The following is a 17705-nucleotide window of genomic DNA, read 5'->3' on the forward strand; positions in this document are numbered from 1 at the left end:
GGGAAACGAAGCCCGAAAGCCACCGTTGGCTGGATTTTCCTTCTCTTGTTTCCCCCCCCCCTCTCGCTTCTTTCGCTTTCTCTTCTGGCCCCGCCTCAATTATTCCTGCGCACGTCATGCAGGCCTCCCATCCTGCCCTTTCCCGCGCGAGAGGGGGAGGGCGGCGCTCTTGAAGCCGAGCGTGACTGCCGTTTGGGCGCCTGCGCGCGCTTGCCCTTGCCGCGGTGCACGCCGGGATACGGAGCCGCGCTCTGCAAGGCCAGGCTGGAGGAGCCAAGATGGACGCGGGCTTTTTTCGCGTAAGTGCTGAGGAGAGACGAGGCCGGCTGGGATTGGGGGGGCGGCGGGGAAGCTTCAGGCCGAGAGCCGAAGGCGCTCTAAGCGACCTGAAGCGAGGCCTCGGCCTCCTCCGGGTGGCGGGCGTAGCTGTGTCGCGGTTTTCCTTCCCTCCGCCCGTCATCCTGCTAGGAGCCGAGGAAAGAAAATGGCGGCGGAGGCGGCGACTCTCTTCAGCGCGCGGTAGAAACTAAGGAGAAAGGACCGGGTTCTCCTCTCGCACGCTTCATGCCGTCCCCTTTGGGTCGCTCCGTGCGTTTTCGCTCGGCTTCTTTCCTTTTTTCGCCGCGATGTATTTGGAGGCCTTAAACGGAGGGGCCTGTCGGGCTTTCTTTCCTCTGTCGACTGCAGCTTTCCTCAGTGGGACGACGGACTACAGTGTCCATTATCCCCGGCCACGAAACGCATTAGAACGAGAGAGTTTCCCTTATTTTAAGGCCTTTTTTTTACCCCCGCCATGCACAAACACATTCCCGAATTCGGTGGTTTAACGTTGCAATTACAAAACCCGCGCCGTTATTTTTCTTATTTGAGCGGGAGGCTTTACGTGCTCGATAAACCAAGAGTGTGCCTTTTTTAAAAAATAGAACTATTCCGATTGATTCCAAAGCCTAAATAATTGCAGTGGGGTCTTTTCTAATTTCTTTGGCGGAGGAAATTTGTGTTGCAGAATCTGCACATTTTCCATTTCGAAGGATTCGAAAACAAGTCGACTTAAATTCAGCTTGTCTACAGTGAAAACGTTTTCTACTAAAACTATTCTGATTGGCTCCAAAGCCTAAATAATTGGAGGGGAGTGCATTGTGGGGAGGGAGGGGGGAGAATCGTTTCTGCAACACAATTTTCTCCTCCAAAGACATTAGAATCTGCAAATTTTCCAGTTCGAAAGCTTCGAAAACAAGTCGGCTTTAAAGTCAGCATGTTTTCAGTAGAAACTTAAAAATGTAGCTAGTTCTCTTATGCACGTGCTGCTAACCTTGTCGGGGGAAGAGAAACAGTAACTTTGGTTCAGGGTCCCAAATTTTACAGCCCTGAAATCAAAGTCACAAGTAGAAAATCAGTGTTATCAGTTCAGTGAAAATCCTCTAAATAAAATGCGTCAACCTTGGCCTTGACCAGCTTCTCTCTGGCAAGATGTCCTCAAAATATCTCAGAATGTTTTGGTTTAGAGAAAGCTGATTTAAACCTACTTACTAAACAAACAGCTGTACTGTACTGCAAAGTTGGACTGATAACATAGTTTGTGAGTATAAACTTTAGATTAGACACAACACTTAAATTAATCTTACCTCACTTGGTTTTGTAAGCATAAAATTAGGAAGCATGTCTATATGAGCCGCAGTGGTTAGAGTGCAGTACTGCAGGCAACGTCTGCTAACTGGCAGTTCAAATCTCACCAGGCTCAAGGTTGACTCAGCCTTCCATCCTTCTAAAGTGGATAAAATGAGGAGCCAGATTGTTGGGAGCAATAAGCTAACTCTGTAAACTTCTTAGAGAGCGCTGTAAGGCACTATAGAGCAGTATATAAGCCTAAGTGCTATTGCTAAGTGCCTTCAGCACTGAAAGAAATGATTGTGAGTAATGATAAGTCAGTTTGGGGTATTACTAGTTTATGACTGTGAAACTGGCATGTTGTATTACTAAAGTGCACTGCTGCTTGCTTTTTAGCACAATAAGGTCACAGACAATAATCCCCAAATGCTGGGATTACAATTTGTCTTTTACACCTATTGATACTTTGTGGCTGATCTGTGGCATGCATTACTAAAAGTCTGCAGCCTTTCTTCCATGTATACCGGGGTTGGATATCAAGAAGGCCACTGGTTAGATTTGACCACAATGGGTTATATAACTGTTTTCTTAATGTTTATGTAAATGGCAGTTGACCTGTGGAATGGCAGGAGTGTTGACCCAGGCTTAGCATTGCTGGAATCCCTTGATGCTGGACTGCACATTTCCTGCCCTGCCACTTTGTCCAAACCATATTGATACTTTCATTTTCAAGCAAAATAACTAGGAGAAAGAATGAATTAAACATGCCATATAAATCTGAAAATGTTTAGTTAAATTTAAATTTAAAAAATTTGAAGCAAGAACAGCAACTAAAAATAGAATCTGGACTCTGAAATTCATTCTATCAAAAACAAATATTACTTACATGAAGTCTCTTAAGCTTTATAAATTGGTTTCTACAATGCCTATCCTCATTCTTTCATATGCACAAATATTACTTTTCTTAGTTTGCAAATTTTTGAAAGTAAATCTCAATTTAACAGAACATTGAACCTATAATTCTTTTTAAATATTGTTTCCCCATTTTAATAAAGTATAACACTTCAGTGGAATTGTAGTGATTAAGGCATCAGACTGGAAACTAGGAAACTGAATTCTAGTCCTGCCTGAAGCATAAACCACATGGGTGATTTTGTACCAATCACTCACTCTCAGCCTAGGAAAGAGGCAATGACAAATCATCTCCAAAATCTTGCCCAAGAAAATTGCAGTGACTTGCTAGGCAGTCACCCAGAGGCCAAAATTGGCTTGAAGGCACCACAAAAGAACATAATAGTACTTTAGGTTTTTTTATTGTTGTAGTAACAAATATAGTAAAAAGGGTAACAAGTGAACAATCAATTCATTTTGTGTGTTTGTATGTATGTATGTGTATACTTATTTGTAAGATTCATTAATTCAGAATTATTTGACTTCTGGGAGTTGTATGATCTGGTTTTCTGAAGATATAGCTTATAGTTGACAAGCCAGAAGGTTTATGCAAAGTGTTTTGGAAACAGTGGAGTTCAGAACAAGATATTTTCTTGAAACAATAGTTGCACAATAGTCCTCAATCAAGAACCACAATGGAGTTCAAAGTTTGTTACTAAGCAAGACAATTGTTAAGTGAATTATGCCCCATTTTATGACCTTTTTGCCACTGTTAAACGAATCACTGCAGTTAAGTGAATCATGCGGTTGTTAAAGTGAATCTGGTTTCCCCTATTGAGTTTGCTTGTCATAAGCCAACTGGGAAGGTGGCAAATAATGATCATATCTCTCCTGGACAGCAATTGTCATAAATACATGTCAGCTGTCAAGCACCTGAATTTTAATGACTTGACCATGGGGTGCTGCAATATTTTTAATGTGAAAAATGGTGATAAGTCACTTTTTCTACTGCCCTTGTAACTTGGAACAGTCACTGAATTAGGGATTATATGTAATTTAATTATTTTATTCTTACAGGGTACAAGTGCAGAACAGGATAACCGCTTCAGCAACAAACAGAAGAAGCTGCTAAAGCAACTGAAATTTGCAGAATGCCTTGAAAAGAAAGTATGTTATATTTAATTTATTTTTACTTTTAATAGACATTTAATTTTAAGGAGAGCCTACAATTGCTGCTGTTCAAGTCAATGGATTTATTTGGAATTTTGAGAGTCACATTGTAATAATGACTACACATAAAAGACAGATTAGGATTCAAATTGCAGTGTATACATCCATTTCCTTTGGAACATTTTTTTTCTATTTTGAATCTGTTCTAATCCAAATTCTATAACAGAAAGCAAATTGATATATCTCAGAGACTAACTACCAAGCAGCTAAGAATAGAGCAGAAGGGAAGTCCCCTCCCAAACAAAATACTCATTTCTTGTATGAATTGGTGGTGATCAAAGAAAAGCAATGGCTGGGGCCACTTTAAATTAGAGCATAGATTTTTAATATCCCACCATCTAAATAACAGCATCTTATTTCAGAACAAAAAGAGTAAAACATTAAAAAAATGGAAAAGAAAATTGTATTACAGTGATGTCCTTGGGCAATATGTAGATTCCCTAGACAGAAAGTTGCAGTTAATCTTTGGAAGAATTGTTTCTATTTAGGAAAATTCTAATGGTTACTAGAGATAGTTTGATGACATTAAAAGATATTTTTTAATAAAGTGGCTTTCAGTAATCTGTAAGAAAGCTACTAAGGAGGATCACAAACCACACTGATTTGTATATATACACTGTACATGTCTATGTATATCTGTATTGTTGCACAGCAGTACATTACATTTATGTAGTAACAGTATGTGCTGTATATTAGCAAAAGCTTCCTTATTATCTTCCAAAACTGCTAGACTTCAGCATGAGTGAGAATTAATGGAAGTGAATATATCAGGACAACATGACAATACAACCTGTGCTGCTTGTTGCCATATGGTACAATGCCAAGTTTTTATAGTCGTAATTAAAGTATCAAGCAAGGCATATGTTAACATTCTTCATCTCGTTCTGTAGGTTGACATGAGCAAGGTAAACCTGGAAGTAATCAAGCCATGGATAACAAAGAGAGTAACAGAAATCCTTGGATTTGAAGATGATGTAGTAATTGAATTTATATTCAATCAGTTGGAAGTGAAGGTAATAATTTTGCTGTGGTTGGTTCTCCGTATACGTAATTGTATTGCATACTTCTGCATAAACTGAAATTTTTCTGTCAAAAAACCAGTTGAAATTAGGAGGGATTTTGTTGCAATGCATATTGTGAATAATTCACTTTGTAAAACATGTGACCGTTTTAGTGAAGGTACATAGTATGCAAAACTGCTCAGGTGAAAAATCAGACTTACTGTGTTGATTTTGCTGTTACATGTTAAGCTACTTTGACAGCAATTTTCTAATGATGATGTGATTTATGATTTAAAAGGCCTGAACCAAAATGGAAGTTATTCCTTGCGTCTGAAGTATAGCACCATCACCTTATTAGGTCACAGCAGAGTGAGTGTCCAATGTCGCTCTGACCAACTCCCTTGATGATGCAGTGTGTGTTTGGAGGTGAGTTGTGTAAAGTGGCCGAACCAAAGACAGAAAGCATCCAACAGAAAGAAATTGGGCAAAGCTTTACACTGCTCTTTAAATTGTTTGGAATTAAATCACATTAAATATAAAGAATGAAGTGCAGTTCTAAATTGGTAAGAGGTGTTCAGTGGAGACCTACTCTATTTAGAATGATGTTCAGCTGGGATGGTGGGCTTAATATATGATTATAAAAGTACACTTCAGTTTAGATTAGATTAGATTTATTGGATTTATATGCCGCCCCTCTCCGTAGACCCGGGGCGGCTCACAACAATGGTAAAAAACAATACATAGTTTTGTTTAGAAAGCTTAAAGGTTCGAGCTGTTTTTCACTGAAATCAGTGGCAGGGCACCCTCTGATATCAGCAGAGCTGGACTGCACCACTGGAATACAGCTAAGTGATAGCAAGACATACTATACAGCATGAACTGCGTAAATGAACTTGCGTTCATGACAGCCTTTTACTTTGCACAGTCTGCCGCTGCATTCCAAGAGATTTGTTTCTCTGAACCATTGGCAAAATGTTCTTATTCTAATATTCTCTATGCTCAATCTTTCTTCCAAAGAATTCATCTTTGATTTGACTGAACAGTTGAAATTTCAACTGAGAAAGGTATTGATGTTTCCCTTAAAAAAATTACATGCTGTAATTTGAATGTAGGTTTTTATTTTAAGTATCCATATTTATAATCCCTTAATGTGCTTTAATAAGAATTCTGTTGGGGGAGCTGGCTTAGGGGAATCAGAAATTGTGGTAGGAAGTAGTTTACTAATTTGTATTACTAAAATAAAACCTAAGTGTGCAGTTTTAAACCCCCTTCATAGAAAGCATGATTTGAAGTTTAGAACTTTTTTAAAAAACATTTTTTTCTTTCTGTGGTTGTGTACTCATTATTGCTTGTTCGTCTTTTGCAATTTAGATAAATGGTATAACATTAAACTCAAGGTGATTGAGTTGCAGTAGGGAGTCGGAAGCAAGCCAAGGGAACATCTTTCTCTACAGGGGACTTGGCGATTCCAAACCCCCCCAAAGTTCCAAGAAGAAAAAGAAGACACCTGGAATCTGTACTTGCTTTTGTGCTGTTGAGCTGTGCTTGTTACATGGACCTTGTTGCTTTGACCAGCAACTTTAGAACGAAATTGCCCACCTGTATTGTGAACCACACTTGGCCTCTTAATCCTTTGTGGTCATCACATAATTGTCATTAAGAAAATGATGGCAGCTTTCATTCCATTAAATAGTTAGTGAAGGTTTAGTTCAGTTTACTGATGGAAGTAAGAAAATGCATGCATAAATTCTTTTTCAGTTTTCTTAGCAGGATTTCAGTGATATTGTAGATGATGATTCTGTAATGTTCAGTGTACAGCTTCAGTCCCTTGTACAAATAACTTAAAAGAATTTTTCAAGGATCGATACCAAAGAATGCTGGGGGAAAATGTTTAGAAAGTTAATTAGAAGAATCATACACCATCTATTATGATGCTGCTATGGCAAATTCATGGCCCTATGTTTCAGTGGCTGTACAGATCATACCTTATGAAATCCACAAAGGATTAACAGGCCATTTTGAATGTAATGGTAAGGCAAGAGAATGTTGGTTATTTGTTAGGACAGTTACTGAACAACTTTTAAGCAAAGTTTTTTGTTTTTTTAAGAAAACAAAAACCTAATAAAATGAGTGTAATACGCTCTTGTCCGTGGTAGAAGATTAAATCAAAATAAAGAATATCTTGTCTGGGTTTGGTTTTTCAAATAACCTGTATTTCTTCCTGTCATATCTCTTTACAGAATCCTGATTCCAAAATGATGCAAATCAACTTGACTGGATTTTTGAATGGGAAAAACGCGAGAGAATTCATGGGAGAACTATGGCCGCTGCTGTTAAGTGCTCAAGAAAACATTGCTGGTATTCCATCTGCTTTTTTGGAGCTGAAGAAAGAAGAAATAAAACAAAGACAGGTAGGATTATGTTAAAGGAGGGTTATGGGTTTGAATTTAAGGCCAAATAATGATTGATAGAATAGAATGGCTCTGGATAAATATTTGAAAAATTAGTATATGATCTGAAAAGCTGTAATAATTTGGTAAAAATGTAAGAGAACAAAGTGGATAGACACTACTTATTGAGCTGCAGTATCTTAGAATTTTTTGGTAACTAAACACTTGACTACTGAAAAGATTTCTTAAAAGATGTGAGCACTGGAAACATTTGAAGACCTGAACAATTAGTTTTTATTGTATGCATAAAATCTATAAAAAAGATGATCTGATTTCCTGAACAGTGTTCATTTCTGCTGTGAAGAATTGGTTTTGCATAGTTTTTAGTCGTGAGTTTTTGAAACGAAGGTGATTAACTATTTCAACTGTATGATGATCATTTTTTAATTAAACATTACAAACTTTACCAAATGCATGAGATAGGGAAAAATTCCTTCTATTATTTGTCTTTAAACTTTTAGAGGCACTAATAAGATGTTAAAGAGTACAGCAAAATGCTGTTATTTATTTCTAGTTTACTGTCTTTGTGTTGTTTGCCACCCAGATATTTTATCTCTCCCTGTCTGTGTTAATTATTCCCACCAATTTTCTGACAGAGAAAATCAAAGGAATACATGTTCATGTATTTATTATGTTTCTGCTGGGATTGTAGCAGTATAAGAACTTTAATTTCAACAAGGATGTGTAATGTCTGGTAATCAAATATCTGCCCATTCCAGCTTCCTAAGCTGGGTTCTGTAGTAAATCACAAATCACAGGGTCATTACATGGATGATCGAAGAGGAGGGAATGCAGACTTTCTGAAGTTGTTGAATTTCAACACCCCAAAGCCTCACCCAGCAAGATCAGCCTAGAATGGATTCAGCTTTTTATGTGTGCCTTTTGATTAAAATTGGTATTTGCTGTTTCAGATTGAACAGGAAAAATTGGCTTCAATGAAGAAACAAGATGAAGACAAGGATAAACGAGACAAAGAAGATAAAGAAAACAGAGAAAAGCGGGACCGTTCTCGGAGCCCCAGAAGGTGATATTTATTTGCATAAATTGCATTTTTTTGTGTGTCTTGAAGATGTCAGTAGAGCAATTATGCATGAAAACGAAAATGCATCTTAATGATGCTGTCTAAAAGTTGTGGTTGAGGTGCATTTTCGCCTTGTGTTGCTTGCTTTAGCTGAACACATGAAAGAATCAAAGGTTTGCCCATATATATTGCATCCACAGTTTCTTTACGCTAATTAGGCATATTGAACACAAACCCACAAACTTCTGTACTGGGATTTTCGATAACGCCGGGCTCCAACTCTTTGATGGACTTTAAAAGCCTTCATCCCAAGTACTGTACTTTCAGGCTTCCCCAGATAACAGAACTCCACGCAGGCATATAGGAAGGAAAGAACCTCCCTACATGGCATCACTCCATCACATTTTAAGTCCTCACAGTTACTAACTAAACCTTCTCCAGAAGGTTACCGAACGCAGTAATTTTACCGTTTTAGTCAGCGGTCAAAATAGAAGATTAGGGATGTCCAATTTATAAAGATTATTTTATCACATGCATGCTACGATGAGCATATTTTTTTAGATCTAAACTAAATTTACATTTGTCTAGACGCAAATCAAGATCTCCTTCCCCTAGAAGACGCTCATCTCCTGTTAGGAAAGAGAGGAAACATAGCCATTCTCGATCCCCCCACCACACAGCCAAAAGTCGCAGTGTTACACCTCCACCTGTAAAAAAAGAAGAGACACCAGAACCAGAACCTTCCATGAAAGTAAAAGAAACATTGATCCAGGAGGCCACATCTACCAGGTAACACCACAGATAATTAATTATTTTCCTCCTGGTTTTGTAATATTAATTATGTTAAATCAGTGAAATTAGATGTTATGTCCACTGTTTAGGGCTTCAGAAATAGTAGTTGCTAAATATCCTGTTATGTAAAATAGTGTGTCCTAAAATAGCGACATAATGAGTATTATATCAGCTTTCCGCTAATTTAATATTGACTTCGTAATTTATTTTAACAGTGATATCTTGAAACTCCCTAAAATTGAGCCTATGCCGGATACTAAGGAAATATCTCCAGAAAGAGTTTCCAAAAAGGAAAGAGAAAGGGAAAAAGAAAAGGAGAAGCCTCGTCCAAGATCTCCATCTCGATCTAGGTCAAGATCAAAGTCTCGATCACGTTCCCCATCACATTCAAGACCAAGAAGACGTCATAGATCACGATCTAGGTTAGATAGTTCAGATTCTTTCTAAAAATAGCTCACCTTATATCTAACCTTTTTAACCGTTGTAAGTGTATATTACCTTGTTAATAACTGAGAATATTAAATATATGAAGCCTTAATGCTTTCATTTATTATTCCCAAATTATCCTCTTGGTTTTTTAAAATTATCTATCTATATACTTATACTAGCCTTATACTTGCCTTCCTTGATGCATATTATCATAAAGCAGTTCCCTTTCTGTGCTACGCAAAGTAACATCTGGACTAGTTTGTAGCTACGGCAGGTAGGCAGGTGCTATTGCTCTTCCTTCCCTTGGAAACTTTGTAAACATTCAGTCCTATTTGGTAACTGAGTTTTTGATCATTTGTATGATTAGGTCTTATTCACCAAGAAGGCGGCCTAGCCCAAGAAGGCGCCCATCTCCTCGGAGAAGAACCCCACCAAGACGTATTCCACCTCCACCCAGGCATAGAAGAAGCAGATCTCCTGTGAGGCGGTAAGAATTTTGGGAGTTTACAGGCAACAGTCACTAACACTGAAACCTTTTGGGATTCTCCTATCCTGATCTTTGTTAGATCTTAGCTCCAGTTCCAGCAATTGTATTTCATAGAACTCCAGGTAGGAGGAAGCTATGCTACATTTTTGTTGCTTCTTATGCTACCCAAGCTTTTATGTCACTTATATTGAAAAATTGTCATTTTACAAATTTAAGATCTTGGTTTTTTCTTCATTGTTCATGTTTTAGACTGATAATAACTGTTTCTCTAACGGAATTATGTTGCAAAGCATGACTCTAAAGTGTGCAATAGGGTTGATATTCCTGGAGGCGTCTGTAATATGGTAAATGACTTAGCTTTACTAGATAAATGGTCAAAGCAATGGAAACTGCAGTTTAATGTTTCCAAATGTAAAATAATGCACTTGGGGAAAAGGAATCCTCAATCTGAGTATTGCATTGGCAGTTCTGTGTTAGCAAATACTTCAGAAGAAAAGGATTTAGGGGTAGTGATTTCTGACAGTCTCAAAATGGGTGAACAGTGCAGTCAGGCGGTAGGGAAAGCAAGTAGGATGCTTGGCTGCATAGCTAGAGGTATAACAAGCAGGAAGAGGGAGATTATGATCCCGCTATATAGAATGCTGGTGAGACCACATTTGGAATACTGTGTTCAGTTCTGGAGACCTCACCTACAAAAAGATATTGACAAAATTGAACGGGTCCAAAGACGGGCTACAAGAATGGTGGAAGGTCTTAAGCATAAAACGTATCAGGAAAGACTTAATGAACTCAATCTGTATAGTCTGGAGGACAGAAGGAAAAGGGGGGACATGATCGAGACATTTAAATATATTAAAGGGTTAAATAAGGTTCAGGAGGGAAGTGTTTTTAATAGGAAAGTGAACACAAGAACAAGGGGACACAATCTGAAGTTAGTTGGGGGAAAGATCAAAAGCAACATGAGAAGATATTATTTTACTGAAAGTGTAGTAGATCCTTGGAACAAACTTCCAGCAGACGTGGTAGATAAATCCACAGTAACTGAATTTAAACATGCCTGGGATAAACATATATCCATCCTAAGATAAAATACAGAAAATAGTATAAGGGCAGACTAGATGGACCATGAGGTCTTTTTCTGCCGTCAGACTTCTATGTTTCTACCTATTCCTATCAGTTTAGTTGGAAATATTTTTGTGGCTATGCTTTTGGCAGGAGGGCTTTCAAGGAAGAATGCAAGGATTGTTTGCAATGTTGGTTAAAACCTCTTCTCTGACTTATCAGTCCATTTTCTACTGTTGCTGATAAGTGACATTTGTAAAGCTAAGACAGACAAAACAACAGTTGCATTTGCTTAGTAGAATAATAAATACAGTTTCATAGTCATATGGCCTTCTAATGAGTATTGTTCAAGGGAGAGTTAGTACACACACACACACACTCACACGGTTCTTGGGAATCATACAATCAAAGGTGGAGTCATCAACTAGATGAGAGCAACAGAATTGTTCACAGTCTCCTTTAAATGTAATGTGATGAAGTCAGCTTAGTTGCTAACTATGTTTTGTCTGGATGTTTTAATGTTTGGAAAAGGAAAAGGGCAGCTATTTTTCAGTTCCCTGATTTTGACCAAGAATAAAAACATTGTGTAATATATTAAATGTTCAGATTATCCAGTTCTTAATCCAGAGACTTTCACCATTACTAAATGGTATTTAACTTACAAGATTGATGCAACCAATAGTTCTGCATAATGTAGAAAATGAACATTCTGTTATTGGAAGTATCATACTAGAAGTTAGTAAAATCTTTATGAAACTGCAAGGCAGATCAGTCTTTGGACTAAGTTTAGAGCATATTTAATATCAACTTTAATGTTTTAGGAGGAGGAGATCATCCGCATCAATATCAGGAAGTAGTTCATCCTCATCATCTTCACGTTCTCGATCACCACCAAAGAAACCGCCTAAGAGAGTTGTCTCTAGCCCTCCCCGGAAAACAAGGAGGCTTTCTCCTTCTGCAAGCCCCCCAAGGCGAAGGCACCGGCCATCCCCACCTCCAAGTCCTCCCCCCAAACCCCGCAGGTCACCAACACCACAGCAGTCTAATCGTACAAGAAAAGTCCGTAGTTCTGTTTCTCCCAATAGGACTTCAGGTAAATGGAAGTGTTTTTGAAAATATTCCAAGCCATTATGATAATGTTTTTAACCTCAAATGCTTCTGTATTAAAGTGCTTAATTAGATATTATCTAACTTTGAAAGAAAACTGCAATCTTTCCAGTAAGATTTGCTTTCCAGGCTGCAACTTACTGTGTGGAATTGACCAGGAAATTAGACCTTTTCTGCATTTTAGCTACTTGAGTTGTATGTCACATTTTTCATAATTTGATGAAATATCTAGACTTTCTCCTAAATATTGACAATTTTTAATAATATGAAAGCATAAATACTTCCACATGAATGTGATATAAATGAGTTTTAAATTTTGTTTCCTTTTTTCTTTTTAGCATCTAAACATAAAAGTATTGAAAAGAGAGAATCTCCCTCGCCCGCACCAAAAACAAGAAAAGTTGAATTGTCAGAATCAGGTAGGTTTCAGAATGTTGCTGTACTTTGCAATGTCTGTGATAACGGGAAAAGTTAAATGTTGTGAGCCGCCCCGAGTCTACAGAGAGGGGCGGCATACAAATCTAATAAATAATTAAATCAATCATTAAATGGAATTCGATAAGTTAGATCCTAATACCCATGGTAGGTACAGTTTAATAAAAATCAAATGTAAGGTCAACTCAACAACAGCAAAAGTTGCAATTAGATTTCAGTCATCATTTGTGTTCTGTCGGGCTCTCTGGTAGAATCCTCCCAAAAATTCACAGGTACAAATTTCAGACACACACGTTTGAAAATTCAAAACAATGTTCTTTATAATGAAAATTCACTTAAACCTTTGAAAAGTGTTCGGAAACTTCAGATCGTGCAGAATGCAGCTGCGAGAGCAGTCATGGGCTTACCCAGGTATGCCCATGTTTCACCATCACTCCACAGTCTGCATTGGCTGCCGATCAGTTTCCGGTCACAATTCAAAGTGTTGGTTATGACCTTTAAAGCCCTTCATGGCATCGGACCAGAATATCTCCGAGACCGCCTTCTGCCGCACGAATCCCAGCGACCGATTAGGTCCCACAGAGTGGGCCTCCTCCAGGTCCCGTCAACTAAACAATGTCGGTTGGCGGGCCCCAGGGGAAGAGCCTTCTCTGTGGCGGCACCGACTCTCTGGAACCAACTCCCCCTGGAGATCAGAATTGCCCCTACTCTTCCTGCCTTCCGTAAACTTCTCAAAACCCACCTTTGCCGTCAGGCATGGGGAAACTGAACATCTCCCCCTGGGCCCGCTGAATTTATGCATGGTATGCTTGTGTGTGTGTATGTTAGTATAGGGTTTTGTTTTTTTTTAAACTTTTCATATTTTAATTAATTGGATTATGTATTGGATTGTTTTTTCACTTGTTGTGAGCCGCCCCGAGTCTTCGGAGAGGGGCGGCATACAAATCCAAATAATAAATAAATAAATAAATAAACTAAGCCCTCTTTTGTTATAGCAAAGAGCACTCCTCTCCAAACAAACTGGTAATTTATACAAGTCCCTTATCAGTTCACTGATACTTAGCTTGCAGCTGTGAGGCAATTCAAAGTCCTTCTTTCACAAAGTGAAACACACTTTGCTCTGGTTTAGGTTCAACGCAGGGAAAAATCAGCACACAAGAAGTCAAAGTCAGGAAAGCAGTCACGAAATACAACGATCAGATAATCCTCCACAATGGCCAAACCCACAGGCTGCTATTTATAGCAGCCTCACTAATGACCACAGCCTCACCCAACCACAGGTGGCCTCATTTTCGTTGATAATAATCTCTCAGTTGTTGTTGCCTATGCATCACTCTCCGCATGCGTGGCTGTATCATTAACTCTTATTCTGAATACAAGGAGGAGCTAGATAATTGATCTCCTTCTGAGCTGTCTGCCACACTCCTCCTCCCTGTCACTCATGTCTTCTTGGTCAGAGGAGCCTTTATCATCAGATTCCACCCGGGGGGGCAAAACAGGCCTGCAGCATGTGGATGTCTCCCCCACATCCACGGTGCTTGGGGCAGGAGCTGGGCCAGAGCTAACCACAACAATTTGAGTTGCATAATCAAAAAGCCTAAACCAAAGGAACTAAAACTTATTTTTTATTATTTTTTATATGTATATAAAGGACGATCGCAGTCGGTATATATTGAGTCTCAAATTACTTTATTAATATGTACTATAATTCTTTCCTGTCTAATATTTAGAAGAAGACAAAGGTGGTAAAATGGCAGCTGCAGACTCCGTGCAGCAAAGACGACAGTACAGAAGGCAGAACCAGCAGTCTTCATCAGGTAAAGTATTTTATGTTCTTTTATACATATACTTGAAATAAGTTGATTATTATTTATTGGGTTTTCTTCTCGGGTCTAAACTGTAGTTTGACATAGACTGAGATATTTTTTTTTGTCCTGATGCAGTGAGACACTAAGTCTTACATATGAGCAAATTTTTACTTTTAGTGATAAGAGATAGTGGTGCATAGAGAAAAAAAATGGAAGGACATCTAATAAAGCTTTGTTCCTTGCCCAAGAATCCCAAATATATATGGATATATGAAAGCACTTCATAAAAATTACTATATCTATTTTTTTCGGGTAGTGGAGAGTAAAAGTTTTACTTGATGCCTGTCCAGCTTGTTTTCTGTTTCCTTGTTTGTCATTGCTGATGTTTTGATTCTTTGAAGAAGCAAAGACTGAAAATCCTTGTTGAACTAGTAAAAATTTATAACTGAAAATTACGTAAATAGTTGTGATCCTCCTTTTCCGTTCCACTATAACTAAAGTTCTGTATAACAAAGAACTTTAACAATCCTGAAAATATTGTTAGGAGTAGTTTCTCAACATTAAGCCTAATTTACAATTGGAGGGTCAACCAAGATTAAGCTTTAAATGGGCAGAAACATTCAATTATGCTTTTAAAATGGTTTATCAGAGCTCTTTGTACTTTTCAATACTTCATTAAATGTCTATATGATTTGAGCTGCTTGGTTTGGACCTTGTGGGGCAATTGAATACTGTAAACAGTTGAATAAGTATGCTTCCTTCCTTTTCTATTTCTAGTCTATAGGATACAATACACTGAATATTCTGCACTTCAAAGTGATATCACATTTCAATCATTATTATTTATTGTGGTTCAGATTCTGGTTCATCATCATCATCCGAAGAGGAACGACCGAAAAAGTCAAATGTGAAAAACGGTGAAGTGGGTAGACGACGGCGGCACTCCCATTCTCGCAGCCCATCTCCTTCTCCACGAAAGTGGCAGAAAGAATCTTCTCCTCGGTAACTTCCTGTTGTGTGTCCAGGCTAATTTTTTCGGTTACTAATTTATCAGGTTTCTTGACCACCTGATAAAAGCTACTGGAATTTCTGAATACATTGCATAGTTTCTGACTCATGTCACGTCAACTAAACAATGTCATTTGGTGGGACCCAGGGGAAGAGCCTTCTCTGTGGCGGCCCCGACCCGTTGGAACCAACTCCCCCCAGATATCAGAGTTTCCCCCACCCTCCTTGCCTTTCGTAAGCTCCTTAAAACCCACCTCTGTCGTCAGGCATGGGGGAATTGAGACTTTCCCTCCCCCTAGGCTTATAAAATTTATGCATGGTATGTTAGTATGTATGATTGGTTTCTAAATTGGAGTTTTAAATTAACTTAAATATTAGATTTGTTTACATTGTATTATTATTGCTGTGAGCCGCCCTGAGTCTGCGGAGAGGGGTGGCATACAAATCTGATTAATAAATAATAAATAAATAAATAAATGTGGCCACATTCACTCATCATTCTGTGTTCATGGCTAGTTTGTAAAAAATAAGCCTGTCTTGAAATATCATAGGTAAAGGTTCCCCTGCGCATGTGTGCTAGTCATTTCCGGCTCTAGATCGGTTTCAACTCACTCCGTTACATGGCACTAGGGATTCGGACTGCTGAACTGCCGACCTCCTGATTGACAAGCTGAGCATCTTAGCCACTGAGTCACCCTTGAGATATCATGTTAAGCCATAAAACCATGATTTAAAACCCTAATGCCTGAATTCATACCTTAATGAACCATTCCATGACTATAGTTATGAACCCAGCTATTGTGTCCAGTTTTCGCTTTCATTTTAGCCATGGTAATTTTGCACCTCTGTTCCAGTCTTCTCATTTTCATAGTTTTGCTAGCAACATAAAGGGCAACTGTTTACCTTAAAAAGTGAGGGATTTGTTGCCTGCAGATATGCAACGTATATTGTAACTTGATCAGTTTTTGCCTCCTAATTGATGCTCACAAATGAATTTTTTCCTCCCTCCACTGCTGTCAGGATGCAGATGGGAAAGAGGTGGCAGTCACCAATTGTTAAAAGGTTGGTCAGCAGGTCATTCTGTTAAGAGTTAAACTTTGATGTGTTTTGAGAATGGAGCATTTACTGCTGATCTGATCACAACCACGTGTTTCCCCCTTCTAGGAAATACAGTAAAAAGATATAAGTAAATAACACAAATGGTGGCGTATAGGTGGTCATTTCCTATCAGCTTCTTTTTCTGTAACTACATGCTGGGAAGTGGAAAAAAAGGTCAAATAATTAAAGTAGAATAATGGAAGAACCAATTAATTGATCTACTTAATGTTTACTAAATTGCAAAAGTGATTAAAATATATCCCTTACACTTCTAGTCTTCATCGGTTCTATAATTTATTCATTTGATTACTGGGCAAAAGTTTTAAAATAATTTTACACCAAAAAGATGGAAGGCAATTTAGATGTTAAATGCTGTAGTGAACTATAGTGAGGATCATAAAATTTATTTATTATATATCCCACTTTCATTATTTCTTATTTTTTTTAAAAAACAAATGTTAAATTGGCACAGATAAATTGGTCCTTGGCCATATCCATCTTCTCTCTAAAGACAAAAGATCAAGATATTTTAATGTATTGAGATAAAAAATATTGCACATATTTGGTTAAAATCTTCACAATTGTATCGGTTTACCGGGACATTTCCCCTTATTGCTCAGTGTTTCTGGTAGAGCTGTTTCATAGCAGGTCTGGGATCTGCCAGGAATGAAATGTTTAAATTGGAGAGCTGCTACCTCTGTACAAGTTCCAGTAGAAATCTGACGGGCCGTCATCAGTGTGAGTAGGTCAGTTGCCAGTACAGGTAGTTCTTGCTGAACAATGGAATTGGCAACTCCATCTCTAAGTGATGCTGCTGTAATGTGCAGCGTCATTACACCAACCTACGCTAGCAGTTGCCATTGTTAGGTAAATTCTACATGGTTACAGTGTTCCATGTTCATTTGATCACCTTTTGCACCCTCTTGCCAGCTTCCCCATTGACTTTGTCAGAAGCTGGCAGTGAAGTTGCAAATGATTGTGTGATCATGAGATAGTGTGATTGCAATCTGGATGCCAAGTGACAATCTTGTGACTTTAGAGAAGTGTGACAGGTCCCCTTCATTCAGTGCTGTTGTCTGTTTTGAAAGAAAGGCCTTGTGCAATAGAAGACATTCTAAATATCACCTTAATTGCCAAATACATGTCTCCAAGTTTCAATTATACACTAGTTACCTACTCAGGAACTCATGTATAAGACTATTTTGTTTTGCCAGCAAAGGGGAGGTTTTCCTATCATACAAGCCAGGCACTTTGTAATGTAAAGCAGGAAACAACTTG

At 38.3% G+C, this 17705-nt stretch overlaps 2 protein-coding genes across 14 annotated transcripts in view; both read left to right on the forward strand.

Annotated features, from left to right (window-relative positions):
- The window catches only part of NCMAP (non-compact myelin associated protein), a 610040-nt gene that overhangs the window by 43646 nt on the left and 548689 nt on the right, over positions 1-17705 (forward strand). The window lies entirely within an intron of this gene.
- The window catches only part of SRRM1 (serine and arginine repetitive matrix 1), a 22035-nt gene continuing 4330 nt past the window's right edge, over positions 1-17705 (forward strand). Inside the window, exons 1-15 of one of the 13 annotated variants that reach the window (XM_070764142.1) lie at positions 234-299; positions 3577-3666; positions 4620-4742; positions 5029-5156; positions 5748-5794; positions 6102-7141; positions 8092-8204; positions 8790-8990; positions 9209-9415; positions 9790-9909; positions 11793-12064; positions 12417-12497; positions 14244-14330; positions 15179-15323; positions 16350-16391. In XM_070764142.1, coding sequence (XP_070620243.1) covers positions 6986-7141; positions 8092-8204; positions 8790-8990; positions 9209-9415; positions 9790-9909; positions 11793-12064; positions 12417-12497; positions 14244-14330; positions 15179-15323; positions 16350-16391 — 1424 coding nt within the window. In that variant the 5' untranslated portion in view covers positions 234-299; positions 3577-3666; positions 4620-4742; ... (1 more) ...; positions 5748-5794; positions 6102-6985. Of the gene's footprint in view, positions 300-3576; positions 3667-4619; positions 4743-5028; positions 5157-5747; positions 5795-6101; positions 7142-8091; positions 8205-8789; positions 8991-9208; positions 9416-9789; positions 9910-11792; positions 12065-12416; positions 12498-14243; positions 14331-15178; positions 15324-16349; positions 16392-17705 lie in introns of those variants that run through there. The other 12 variants (XM_070764144.1, XM_070764146.1, XM_070764135.1 and 9 more) reach the window with 12 other exon arrangements.

Source organism: Erythrolamprus reginae, chromosome 11 (assembly GCF_031021105.1).
Source record: "Erythrolamprus reginae isolate rEryReg1 chromosome 11, rEryReg1.hap1, whole genome shotgun sequence".
Lineage (NCBI taxonomy): Eukaryota > Metazoa > Chordata > Lepidosauria > Squamata > Dipsadidae > Erythrolamprus > Erythrolamprus reginae.